At 42.6% G+C, this 14,658-nt stretch overlaps 1 protein-coding gene across 1 annotated transcript in view; it reads right to left on the bottom strand.

Annotated features, from left to right (window-relative positions):
• Window positions 1-12,511, bottom strand: part of BIN3 (bridging integrator 3) — a 169,558-nt gene extending 157,047 nt beyond the window's left edge. Inside the window, exon 1 of the mRNA XM_078593240.1 lies at window positions 12,270-12,511. Within this exon, the coding sequence (XP_078449366.1) occupies window positions 12,270-12,277 (8 nt within the window). The 5' untranslated portion in view covers window positions 12,278-12,511. The remainder of the gene's footprint in view (window positions 1-12,269) is intronic.
• Between the last annotated feature and the right edge of the window lie 2,147 nt (window positions 12,512-14,658).

Genomic DNA, 14,658 nt, shown 5'->3' with positions numbered 1-14,658 from the left:
AAGGAGTCTCCACTTGTTCGCCATCATTGTCAACACGTGCCTGGAATCTTCTCCAGGTGGTCTTCAGAGCCCGGGGGCACATTTCTTGTGGTATTGTCGCAAATTCTCAGAAGTGTTAACAAAAAATGTTGAAGCATCCTGTAACAATGTGATATGTACTGATCTGCCCAAAAAAACCTCTATTACGGAAAATACCAAAGGAGTCAAGGGCGGAGGGGGGGATTGCATCATCGCCAAAATAATTTAAGAACAGCATAGATAACCACAATCACTTGCTGTTTTATACAGATGATCCAAATAGGTTGTGCATTTAGACATTGTATTTTTCACGAGCACTATTGACATTCGATTGGGGTTAATAGAGAGGCAGCTGCAAATGAGTTGAGTCAAGCCACTGGCTGTCAGCTTATAGTCCATCACGTAATGGAATACTCAATCTCGAGCGGTGTGTGATCATCAGCATCTAGTTAGGAGAATGGCTCTGCCTTAATTCTAACACACACGACCCGTTGTTCTTGTGATCCTCGGGTAGAAGTTTCTCCCGTGAATAACGACGCTTTAAAGAGATAACAAGGGACCTACAGAGTGGGCTACAGTGGAATTGACCTTTTCCACTTCTTATATAAATGACTGTTAAGAACACAAATACGATATATCTGCTGGCGGAAGAGTTCATGGGCGGTTCATGTGAACTCACAAATGAATATGACAAACCCACTGATTTGGTGATTGTAAAACACTAAGATACACGACTTGGGCACAAATCAAGACATTAAATGAGCAAAATGAAAATTATGGAAATAGTTCACACGAACGCATTTGTGGTTCAATTTATCTGGTATTTTCACCATTAATTGACATTTGCCAGTCACATGGAATTGAATCAAATGAGTCACCCTCGTGCAAGTGTATATGGCACTCAAATTTCTCCAGTAACGAACTGTATGGCACTTTTTTATTAAAATTGCACTTCTTGTTAACATGCGGATATATAAAACGACCCTTTTAAAAATGTGCACAATTATCAATGGACGAGTGAAAAGACAATTGCGGGGGGAAAAATATATGAATAAACAGTTAACGATTACCAGTTGCTTACCAATGATGATCACAGGATTGCTTTAAAAATATATATCCGTGCAAAAACTTTGTTTCTAAATTACGTAAAAAACTGTTCCAAGTCAATTGTAATTACACCACACAGGTATTTATAGCAAAGTGTAAACTATAATTTTTCTGTGTCTTGACTTCACTTGTATGCAATTTGTAATTGTTACAATTGTTTAAACCCACGTATTGTATCTTAATTTCCTATTTCTATTAAATGAGAAAATGGACTAATTTATATTGGCAGAATCCACCTATTCCATAGCACTCAGCAGCAATTTGGCCATTTTCTACTGAATCTTGGCAGAGAGGTACAATACATCAATCATACCCCATGTCTCAATGAGCCTTCACCTGGTCAAGTGAGGTACGCGACTGATATTATGACGGGCACAATTATTTTTGGGTTTTCAATGAAGTATCACCTACAGGTTCACTATTTAGTAAACACAACAATTGAGTACCTCATAATACAAAAACAACCGCTTTACACTAAACTCAACCAATCCCACCTTTATATTATCTCCAAATCTTCAGTCATGAGCAACAACATTGCACAAAAGCACACAAAGGCAGAGACCCCCCCCCCCCCCATATAGCCTTAACAGACCTTTGGGGCAAGTGCAGCTAGCGGGCACCTATGAAGGCCGGCTTGACACACGTGGGCGTGGGTGGCCAACACCACACCGGCCGCCTTTGTCTCCCTAGTGGCGATGTTTACACACAACACCAGGTACTCATTAGAGCCTGAGTCAACCTGAGGGAGGCCCAGGACCGGTTCAGATAATCGTCAATGATGTTGGCCATGAGTGGGAATCGAACTCGGGTCACTGATCTTGTCGCGAAGTGCGCTAACCGCTGGGCCACTGCTCTCCATAAGCACTTCTTGTCCTTACTGTGAAGAAATGTGGAACCGCCAAAAGGGAAACAGTAATAAATCCCCACCGTAGAAAGCAAAGCAGAATTATTATATTTAACCACTGACTGCCAGAACTGTCAGTTTGCAATGTTGATATCAACTTCCCAATAACATTTCTGTCATAAATAATAAAATTAAGTTAAAGGTTACGAGTGCTTCTGCAAATTCCTAAATGGGCAATGAATACCATGAACAGCTGTTCACGAAAAAGTTTGTGGTTTCACTTTATTCTTCTTTGGTCATTCCCTTTTTTAAACTGAGAAAATGTGACCTTAAATCCCTACAAAAACACATTTTCGCATGACAATTACAGCGCAAGTGAACACCTATGAGCTATTTCTTGAAATAATGAGGTAATAGAACTAAGAAATTCCTATAAAATGAAGTCTTCACACAAAAGTTAAGGGATCCATTCTCTTACGCTACGCGAATAGGGCATCAGAGCAGCTACCAAACACATTCCTGCGGAGGGAGCTGGTAGGAACGTTGGGTTGCTCGGTCAATGGCCAGGGTCAATGGCGGCTTGGTGTATTCCGCAAATATGCCCGACTGTGAGGGCGGGCACAAGCCGGCGTGAGTAGGTTAAACGTTGAGTTTTATAAGGGCACCACGGGGTGACCAGCCCCTCCCCACCCAGCCCCACCCCTCCCATCCCCCACCCAACCCCTCCCCTCCCTACCCAGCCCCTCCCTCCCCACCCAGCCCCTCCCTGCACGACGGACACAATAATCCCCTGTGGGTTGGTGTAACCAGGAGGTTCCTACCAGTATAAACAATTTTATGGTTTAGATTTAGTTTACAGTATTTAGACTGGTGGTCGATCGCCTCTCTATCACTTTTCTATCGCTACTACCATACCATGGTTACTGTTCCCACGAACTTCACTCCTTCATTCTGCCAACCACATGAAGGATTTGTCTACCAGACTCACTCTCTTGTCTAATCCAAACTATGTTCAACCAAATTTAGGTAGGAACTAATTATTTCAGAAACTCCTCTACTTACGAACATTTGACTTACAAACATTCAGAGATATGAACAAGCCTGGCCATATGTCCAGTTACCTGTTCGGACCGAGTCGTAAGTTCAAATGCCGCGCAATAGATGGTGGTGGTGGCATCTACATCTGCAAAATGTGAACCAGTGAAGTGTACATGCTGTACAACATGTTTGGAATCGACAAGAGTAAAGTTCGACTTATAAGCAGACCTCTGGAACCTAACTCGTTCGTAAGTAGAGGAGTCCCTATACGTACAATCTTTCTTTCCCCACCTTCATCATAAGCCTCCAACAGAGACTTATTCATTTCATGGAACAATATAGTCCAGATAAATATTCCCAAAATCAACAAGGTTTACAATTCCATGTAAAACAATCTCTTGAAATCACAAATACAATGTACTATGATGAAGACCGAAGATCATGACGAACTTTAAATTACAATTTCTATACAAGTAAAAATTATTATTTATGGCCCTTTACCAAATTCACTGCTGGATGAATCCTCTGAAAGTTGTGCCAATCGTGGGGGTTGTTTAATCACACTTCACCATGGTGATCAGGACGAGATGTTGAGAAGGGAGGGGGGGAACAAGGACCAGTTCAGATATCGCTTGGCAATGATTTTAGCCATGGCGAGGAATCGAACTCCGGTCACTGCGGTCACTAGCGCAGTGCCCCAACCGTTGTGCCACAGAGAACAGAATTAGAATCTTTATTTATTCTGGAGGAATCGAATGAGCGATACATTTCTTTTTAACAGATGTCCAGTAGGGGCGGGTCAGAAAGTTACAACAACAAACACGATACAAAAACACAATCGGAGTGCAAATTCTAGAAAAGGTAAGCAAATCACATTTTTTTTTATTACAATAAAGATTTTTATTTTCCCAGGTTAAACCCACTATTAGCTTATTTTCCAGAAGCGACCTGGCCAGAAATGATAGCTCAACGAAGTGGCTTATCATGTGGACATTTATAGCAGCCAAATAATCTAAATAATCTAAATGCATATTTTTAAATGTCAAAACAGGAAAACTCAGAGAAAAAATCCACACGGACATGGGGAGAACATGAAAACTTCAAATGTGCAGGCATCAGGGTCTGGATCGAACCCCTGGCCTCCTGCATACCAGTCGAGGAGGATCACGTCACACTGGGTTGGCACTGGATGGCACTGTGTGAGAGTAACTCGCAAGTTCAAACCCAACGGGAGGGGGAGGTGTCAACTCAACCCATCATCCCTTAGAGGTTGTTAAAATGAGTAACCAGTGCGTGCAAATAAGCCTGGCTATCCTATAGAAAAACTGGCACCCCAATTTTATCCAATGGAGAAACTGGCCCCCCACGATCAGAATGTGGAATTTCGACCAACAGCTGGAGCCACTAATGGAGGAAGAACTCCAAACTTACTTGACCAGGACCATCACTGGTTCGACCGGCTTGGCTATATACAGCAATCACTACAAGATGCACCTGCCATTAGCTTATTACGTGAAAATAATGGGCTCCTGCAGAAGCCTAGAATCAGGTCAGTTAAACTGGTTTTAATCTTGAAATGTTAAACTTCTCTTCATGCCCAACATTGTGTAGTTCTTAAATGACTGTACATGTGGTAAATGACACAATTCTACTGCACTATATAGGTATGTCCTAATGTACAAAGCGTTGATTAAACAACGCATTCGGAAAACTGTTTTTCTCGAATGTTTCCAAACACTGCGAGTGTGAGTCACACAGAGCGGTTTAATATTTTATACCGTGGCGTGGTTAATAATAATCACACCTACAAGTGCTGAATCACACTGGGAATTTCAAAGCCATTTGTGGCTGTGCAAGATATTGTAGCATGCATGGCTTAGCCGTGCCATTTGACATTTCGTTACCGTTTTTTGTGGTTTCTTTGGTTATTTTTTTTCCCCTCGTGAAAAGGAATAAACAAGTGTTATTTCAAACGGTTCACTTGAATATTTCCGTTCAAAAAAGAACCTGTTACATTTTTAGCAACTAAAAAGAGAGTGAGAAATGCGAGGATAAGTGAACTTTTTTTAGCTAAGCAGACACTTTTGGGCAAATTACATTTTGTGGGTTTACCGACGCGATGAGTTTGCTCTAAAGTGATTACTAAAGAGCAGAGGTGGGACAAAGTCATTGTTATGCAAGTCCAAGTCGAGTCGCAAGTCATCAAATTCATGACTCGAGTCTGACTCGAGTCCAAGTCACATGACTCGAGTCCACATCTCATAGGTGGGACAAAGTCATTGTTATGCAAGTCCAAGTCGAGTCGCAAGTCATCAAATTCATGACTCGAGTCTGACTCGAGTCCAAGTCACATGACTCGAGTCCACACCTCTGCTAAAGAGCCTTTAACAACATGTGGAGGTCAAGGTCACTTATCACTGTCAAAGCCCGGATATTTAACTTATACATAACAATGTAGTAAGTACACTATTTCATTTTTACCCAGACACTTAGATCTCATTTAATCAAGGGACAAGTAGAAATACACTTTTAGCAGTAAATGCAGTACATTTCAAACACACCACAGGTGGTCATCCTTCCTTGTTAACAGAATATAAATTCCTTCAAATAAACCAGAGATCTTTTTCACTTAAATGATAATAAGAAATAATGCAGATAAAACAATACCGTGAGTGGAAAATTGGTTAAGCTGGAAACGGCAAACACAACTTTTTTTACAAATACGCTTTCAAATTTCAACTGTACGGATGTGAGCTAATATTAAACTGCCCCTTAAACAGGAAGGGATATTGGAAAGGGAAGTGGTTTTTTTCGTCATGCGTGTGATGTTGGTTGTGATTCTTGTGACTTGGGTGCCCAGAAAAAAATCCCCAGCGAAGACGAAAATGTAAAAGTGACATTTCGTTTTTTTTTCCAATTGCGAGGCGGACGTTACGACCAAAAATGTGACGACAAAACACGAAGAGACCTTGGAAAGGAGAGCACACGCACGTGCATATGTATGTGTTTAGCTAATACAAATGCTTACAAAATTACACGGCCTCCCATTTAAACACTCAGTTCCACTCATGGATTAATGGTGATGGCAGACGTGCAACATCAGGGGAAATTATTTCATATTCTAAAAGGGGAAAATATGAAAAAAAAGTTTTCCCTAGCTCTGCTACATTTTGGTTAGCCATGTGCTCTCACCTGGTTATAATCATTTGTCATTTATTTAAATGATGCGATATCAAAGTGTTACTATGATGTGATATAAAAGTACTCTCTCCAACACACCGGTGTACTGTGCTAGTAACGAATTGGCAGGTTTTGTTAACGTAACAAACCTTGCTAATTGGCTGTGTCAGGTGGTGGCGGGTTTAACGACACATTTATATTTACGCGATCTAACCCAAAAAAAACTCTATTATGGATATAAAAGTAGAGGAATCGAGAAAAAAAACCTCAAAACAATTGCATTGCATATATTGATAGGCAAATCAAAATGTTCTGGAGATGGAGCAATGAGGTCAGCTCATGTCCACGAGTGAGATGTCGCTTTGCAGGACCACGAGGGAAGGAGGAGACGGCACAGGTGGTCTTCATTCAGCAGTGGATAGGCAATGTCTGATGATAACCCTTGATATATATTGTACTCTGTAGAGTACTTCAAACAATGCTGATTTACAAGCTGGATTATTACACTGGTCACATTTCAGTGTGCAACTAATGGCACTGTTGGAGATCACATTGCGAAGAATTGGCATGTATGAAACAACACACTACTTTGTTGTGCCGTTGTATATATTCTGTCATAAAGTAATTGCAAGCTAGCTTCATTCACTACCAGGGTTTTTGAGCACTTGTGCCAACATTATAAGGCAATGGAAGGTGACCGTGCCCAGGACCAGCAGTTTAATTAAGCTATAACTATATATATTCTTGGTTCTTTCGGTAAAGTCACATAGAAGGGAAACAATAAAATAATACAAATAGAAATAAATACAATTTTCACGACGCTTTTTCAAATTTTCTTGCTGTGGATTTCACACCAGATGATGATTGCTTGTGTTGCAGTCGAAACGTCGTGAGAATTTCATTGTTTTATATTTTTATTCTTTTATTGTTTCCCTTCTACGTGACTTTACCGAAAGATCCAAGAATATGAATCCCTGCAGTCACGGAAGCTTTAAATAAAAATTTAAGCTATAACTGTAAACATTGCAAAATAAACTGGATTGACGCAACTCATGACTAACCTTGCTGTCAGGACAGACCTGTGAATGTCACTACGTGAAGCCTAATCCAGTGCAGGGCTTGTCTTCTTCAAACAAATATTAAAAACGTATGTTGAGTCAAGAGGCCCATTTCTCAATGGACATTTTGTATTGGTGACCCTGCACACATCCTCGGACCTATCACAACCTCCTCTTCTTGAGTTCATCTATAATCCTTTCCTGTTTCCTGCTCTGAATTTCCATGTGAAAATGTCCAAGTCCCAACCATTAAATTACTAACGACCTCAATATGCACCAAATATTCGAAGGCCTGAAGCTTCTTGTTTTGTTGCGTCGTTGTGTTTCTGTGCAGGTCTTGGACCCATACAGTGAAATCAGAAGCAGAATGTATATTATTATACTGGAGGAATCTGATGACCTATAACACTCTATTTCACATATATCCATCAAGGGCGAATCAGAAAGTTACAACAAACAATATAAAAACACAATCGGAGTGCAAAGTTTAGGAACACATTTTTTTATTATTTCACCAGGTAAAACCCACTGAGGCTATTAGCTTCCTTTTCAGAAGCAACCCAGCCACAAATGATAGCTCAACGAATTGGCTTATCATGTGGAAATTTATAGCAGGCAAATAATCTAAATAATCTAAACGCATGTTTATAAATGTGGAGGGAAAAACAAGAGGATCTGGAGAAAAAATCCACACCACCACGGGCAGAACATGAAAACTCAAAATATACAGCAGGCATCAGGGTCAGGATCAAACCCCTGACCTTTAAACCACCGTGGCAATACATTAACCTTGCCTCCAACATCCAACTATTTATGCTTATGGTACAATTTCAGTTAGATTGTTACAGTCCAAGAATAACACACCCTGCTAACTATACGAGTAATTATTATTTAAAAAATAATAATTACTGGCCAATGCACATTATTGGCCTATGGGAATTGTCTATGGGTACTTGGGCACTATCTTAAAAAAATTCGGCCCATCGTCCATCCAGGGATAATAAACCTAGTACCACTTTTATAGCAATCAGCATTGTTCATTGGACTGAATGTCCCTACCGTGGAAATGTGGTATGGGGGTGCACTTATTTTACCACTGGTCCTTATCTGCCAGTGGAAAAGAATACCACCCCATTGCTCATTGGAGCAAGGAAAAGCTTTTAATTTGTTTAACCCTTTTCCACGAGTACATCGGAGCCATGCCAGGGCTGTGCCAAGCGAAGCCATAGCAAGTCAGGAGGTGGAGGTCAGGGCCATGATGCTGACGTCACACGTCATGTGCGATACCGAGTTGCGCAGTGACAAGTCATTGATGCGTTATTAGCCCTGGCCCTGCTGGGCCGCAAGGTGGATTCAGATGTTTGGTGAGACACAGTGTGTCAATTTGGTCACGGCTCTGAATAGAAAAAAAACAATGAATGTGCCAGTGTTAAACGGGTATTTAAGTGATAAGACTACACTATATCCAATCCCAAACACATGATAAAGGTATCAAACAGCTGTTTCTTCAACTTAATCTCTCTTGTGGAATATGTATGTTACTCAATCGTCAAGCATAACTCAACTTGCATACTGAAAGGTGTCAGCAGTGTATTTACTTTGGAATTATGATGGTGGTGTAGGGTCGTTAAAATATTAAAAATAAAAGTTATTCATTTGTTGGTGCAGACAGGTCCTACGACTGCAACTATATAACACATCAATATTTCAAGCATCTTCTACTGAAAATAATCCCCTCAGAAACTGAATAAACTCCATAGTTGTGGTAATCATATTCCTATAAAAGATACCACTGGATATTTACTTCGTTAAATAGAACGCTGTGTAGATAATTTTTTTACCAGAGGTAAGGTCAACTGAGATTAATAGCTCTTTTTCAGAAACGACCTGGCTACAAATGATAGCTCAATGAAGTGCCTTATTACGTGGAAATGTATAGTAGCCAAATACTCTAAACGCACGCGTCAAGGATCGGGATCGAACCCACGACCTCCTATATACAAGGAGAGAGAGTTAACATCTTGCCACCGTGGCGCCCACAATATAAATCATTTACAAAATGCAACCACATCTCCAGACACCCCACAGGAGTGGGAACTCAAGCGATCGAAAAAAAAAATAATGTATTCAAGGATATGAGAGGCTACTGAAGGAGATATATGATGAAGAGAGGAGTGTTCTTTCATAGAACTTGCAGATTTTTATTTTCTTTGGGCACTCGTTTTCTCCCACACTCTGAAATGCCTAAAAATAAGCTGAACATCCCGAGATGAACCCTCGTGACAAAGAGTCTTGGGATTAAGTGACTACTTCCAAAGTAAATACAGGACATTACGTATTACTAAGTAAACGCATAACACTACAATCCTTGACACGTTGGACAGATAAATCATAAGAGATACTTGGTCATCATCAATCATGATCTACCCACCACTGCTTGGACTAAAGCTTTCCCAGGCAATCACCATCTATCACAGTCTTGCAATAGAACAATCCATCTAACACCTCCACATGAGCCGATTTTATCACTCTATCTACATTATGGACAGCCTCTTGGTCACGTTCCCTCCTTTGGTTGCAACTTCCTCAGTAGTCTCAACCTCCAAGCCCACTTACTTTTCTGAACAGTTGATATTATATACCTAACTTGGGTATGTTTTCTAATCCATACATTCTGTAGCCTATCTCTCAGTGTCATTTGAAACATGCACTGCTCAATTCTATTACTTTTTCCCATTATCATTGTCAATGTTCATCTTTCTGATCCGAGTGTAATAGTTGGTAATATACACAGATCTAGAACGTTCTTTTTAAGTACACAGATTGGGGAGTCCCTTCATCCAGGAGTGTATTGATCATGGCTAATGATGAAAACATCATAAATTTAGCACAATACCGTACATAAACACACAGACAAGAATAAAACAATCGACATATGTATAACCTCTAAATATGAATACGATGAATCGCTATCAATGCTATTCGGAACGTATTCGGTATTTTGTCAGAAGTTCTCAACCTGAGGGGTACCCCCCCCCCGCCGCCCAAGATTTTCAGGGGAGGTGCAGACTGCAGAATGGATACCGTACAGGATAATCAACTAATATTGGGCTCAGTTGCGTCCTATATTCTTTCTCATGGTGTGTCATTACACTGCATCCAACAATCGATCAAGAATGAGCATCATGTGGGGGTTATCTGAGAGACATGCCAACACGTGTAGTTCTGGTCAATCCGCAGCCAGTGCCGCCATTCTGTGTCATATAATTTCTAGATGTTTGAATAACGCCCGCAGCACCTGCCATCGTTTAAGTTGTAACCTATGTTTTTTGACTCTAAGATAAAACTGCCTCCGGGGAAATAACTGGCAGATTTTCCTACTTCCAACAGTTATCAGCGACAGTACTTTCCAACAATGATTGGGTATTTTCTTTTAAGCTAGTGCAGTGCATATTGTTGGCTGTTTGTGATTGTGAATGATAAGTGGGCTTGATGAGACCACGTCATTGATAGCAGAAATTATGGTTAGCGGTCTAGGCTATGAACAACGGACACATAAGTGCACCAAATTGTTTCATCAAACCTGTGTTTATTAACATTATACATTTCTTGTCAACGAATGAGATCCAAAGGCATACCTGTCAACCCCTTATCAGTGCCTACCTTATTACAGACCAATTCAGACATTATTGATGACCCTGTGCCCTTAAAAATCTCAACGTTCATCCGACAAAGTTCCATCACAAGGGAGAAACACAAACAAACAGACAAAAAAAACGTTTGCCCATATTATAAACGGCTGTACGCCGTATGGACATGAAAACTCAATTTCCCTGCATAAGAATACGGGGTTAAACCGTACGTGTTGACATATATGCAAAGGGCCCCGCAGGGCTGCAAGTAAAAGGTTTTAAGAACCACTGTCCTCGGTCACAAGGGGCATCCAGGACACGCGGTCCGCAACGCCGGATCGGCCAGCGGCACAGCCATCAAACTTCGTTCTTCTCTCGTATGACGACGGCCCCTAATGATGTAAGACGGCAGAGCACCAACTAAACACATTCCTGCGGAGGGAGCTGGTAGGAACGTTGGGTTGCTCGGTCAAGGCCAGGGTCAACGGCGGAGTGGTGCATTCCGCAAATATGCCCGACTGTGAGGGAGGGCACAAGCCGACGTGAGTAGGTTAAACGTTGAGTTTCATAAGGGCACCACGGGGTGACCAGCCCCTCCCCACCCCTGCCTCACCCTCCCCACCCGGCCTCACCCTCCCCACCCAGCCCGACGGACGGACACAATAATCCCGTGGGCTGGTGTAACCAGGAGGTTCCTACCAGTACAATGTCACGTGCAGGTGGTTCAAGCCAGCGGATAACCGCTGGGTGGCCTCCATCGCATTTGTGGACGGGGCCATCATAATTGGCGTCGTTGTATGTTGTGGGGTAGTTGTGGGGTAGTTATGGGGCAGTCTCTTTCGTTACGGCTGATGCAGATGCATAGAGCATCAGCTAAACATGCCACGTGCAGGTGATGTGTCAAGCCAGCAGATCAAGGGGGGGGGGGGCTGGAGTGTCAATCTCTGCCATGTCTCATTCGTATTTGTAGACCGGGCCATCATCATTGGCGTCGTGATTACGCGGCACGGCGGCGTCAGGGTCTGTTGCAGTGGATGTCGGCTTGGGGGTGGAGGAGGGAACCCGTGAGCGTCGTGGTGGGAGATCAAAATCGCTCCCTCGGGGGGGGGGGGGGTAGGATCGCTCGCAGTTTCCGCGTCTAAATGCGCGCTGCGATGATCCAAACGGAGGCGAAGTTGGCGTCTTTATTTAGAGTCGCCTCCCAACAAAAGCCACCATCACGTTCACTCAACTCCCGGTGTCTCTCGCTCTCTCTCTCGCTTCGCCACAGAAGAAATCGCCAGCACGTCGGGTAACACCGAATGAGGACGGCACACGGTGAAGCGAACAGCCTGAAGAACAACAACGACGACAACAACAATTCGGGCGAAGTTTTTCGTTTGCGCCACTCACCAACTCATGGCTGTCGCCCGCCGAGGTGAACGTCTCCACGAGCGAGTGGGAGGGTGGGACGGGGAATTCGCGGCGTTTGTTGTTGTTGTTGGTGGTTTACGTACGGAGTTTCAGAACAAACAAACAAAAGCGGCCTAACACCGAGTCGCCTACACGACGACTCAGGCGGCCGCAGTCTTCTTCTTCCTCACACAACACAATGAAGAGGGGGGGGGGGCGGTGGAACTCGATTGGGGGACCCGAAGATTCGCACGCGCGGGCGCAACAAGCCGCGCGTTCGTTGCCGTGCAGATTCGTGATTCTTGGCGTTGGGTGGGTTTTTTTGTGGAGTTTGTGGCGTTTTTCTCTCTCTCGCAACACACAGAATGGGTACTCATACTCTTAGGTTTTTTCGGTAAAGTCACGTAGGTAAAAATAAATCATGAAAATACAAATAATAGAAATAATAATAGAAATAAATTTTTTATTAAAATTAGAAGAATGGGTTCTAGATTTGAAGCTTTCGTGACTGCAAGGATTCATACTCTTAGGTTTTTTCGGTAAAATCACGTAGGTAAAATAATAATAAAATAATAATAAATGAAAATTACTAAATTAAATCACGACGTTTCGGAAGCAACACAAGCCTCCGTCATCAGATGTAACTGCTCCAGTAAAATTACTGGAGCGTATGACCCATATGTTCACCGCTATAGTAATTTTGCTGGAGCAGTTACACCTGATGACAGAGGCTTGTGTTGCTTCCGAAACGTCGTGATTTAATTTCGTTATTTTAATGTATTATTATTATATTATTATTTTACCACCGTGACTTTACCGAAAAAACCTGAGAGTACACAGAATGGGGTTTTGTTTGCGACCGGAGGAATCCGATGAGCCACAAAGATGTCTCCAGTAAGAGGCACGGGGTCAAAACGTTACAACAAACAATACTAAAGCAGGATAGGAGTGCAATTATACAACTAAAACAAAACAATTTTTTTTGTCTTACCAGTTAAAGCCCACTGAACAATTAGCATATTTTGCATCATAATCAGCAATAGCAGCCATGGTCAATCCACTGCTGTGGTGACTCGTGATACATTCACAACTGCAACAAAAAAACAAGTTTGCGATACTGCATTGACAATGGTTCACTAATAACAGCACGGTGAACATATGGGTCAGTAACGCTGCCCTCACAGAAATACATAAATATAATAGGTCTCTGGAAGTGGCCCTTCCTTTATCCCTCTGCTGTGTAATAAGGGACAATTACATCTTTAATCTGCTGCTATGAATCCATTCAAAAGACGAAGAATAAGGGACATTATCCGAAACGTCTATTATGTTCATTTTATGGCAGTGTTATTGACGAATGTGCTGAATTCACAAGCATATGCTTAGTCCATAGGCCAGAGAGGAAACGGGTACCAGCTAGGGTAGAAAAAGGTGAAGTCGTGTCGATCTATGCGATCTTTTTTGCCAATACTGTATCAAGATTATAATCTTGCCATGAGTACATCTTTGTTTATACGACTCAGGAGAGGCATTATACTGGTAGGAACTACCTGGTTCCACCAGCCCACAGGGGATTATTGTGTCCGTCCGTCCGTCGTGCAGGGAGGGGTGGGAAGGGGAGGGTGGGGAGGGGCTAGGTGGGTAGGGTGGGGCTGGGTGGGGAGGGGAGGTTTGGGAGGGGCTGGGTGGGGAGGGTGGGGAGGGGCTGGGTGGGGAGGGGCTGGGTGGGGGGTGGGAGGGGTGGGGCTGGGTGGGGAGGGGCTGGTCACCCCGTGGTGCCCTTATAAAACTCAACGTTTAACCTGTGTTTTGTTCACCCCCACTCATTTCAAATGGCACGGTTGGCTACGTACGGTGCGAAAAAAGTTCGAACATACATCATTAAATCGCTTATTGGCCGCATAAAGAAGTTGGAACCAATAAAAACTTTGCATGCCACACGTGTCCAACATCTGGTCTAAACTCATGGACTGACTGGACTAAGACGCGTGATTGCATACGCTTCTCAAACATGTGTGTAAGATGACATCGATGGTTATATTTGGCAGCGTCTGGTGGTTATAGGTTGTCATTCCTTTCGTAATTACCCGGATTATAATACGCTCCGGAAAGGAAGACGCACCGAAAAACGTGTGGCCGAGTGTCAATACAAAGTGACGTTGGGTGACACGCACGGACTCACGCGTGCCGGATTATAAGATGCAACCACAACTCTTGCTTTCAAGTGCAGGTGGAAAAGTTCAAAGTATACTCCGGAAAACCACGAGTTACTTATAATTGCAGAATTATAAATAACACAGTACAAATAATGAGCTTGTACATTGGAAGCGTCTGACTTAAGTGGACATTATTGTGCCATCATATTCACGGTTAACGAGTCAGTAAATCA

This window comes from Lampetra planeri, chromosome 4 (genome assembly GCF_965212315.1).
Source record: "Lampetra planeri chromosome 4, kcLamPlan1.2.h2, whole genome shotgun sequence".
Classification (NCBI taxonomy): Eukaryota; Metazoa; Chordata; class Hyperoartia; order Petromyzontiformes; family Petromyzontidae; genus Lampetra; species Lampetra planeri.
Note: the sequence above shows the minus strand (reverse complement) of the source record. Positions and strands in the feature narration are given on the sequence as shown.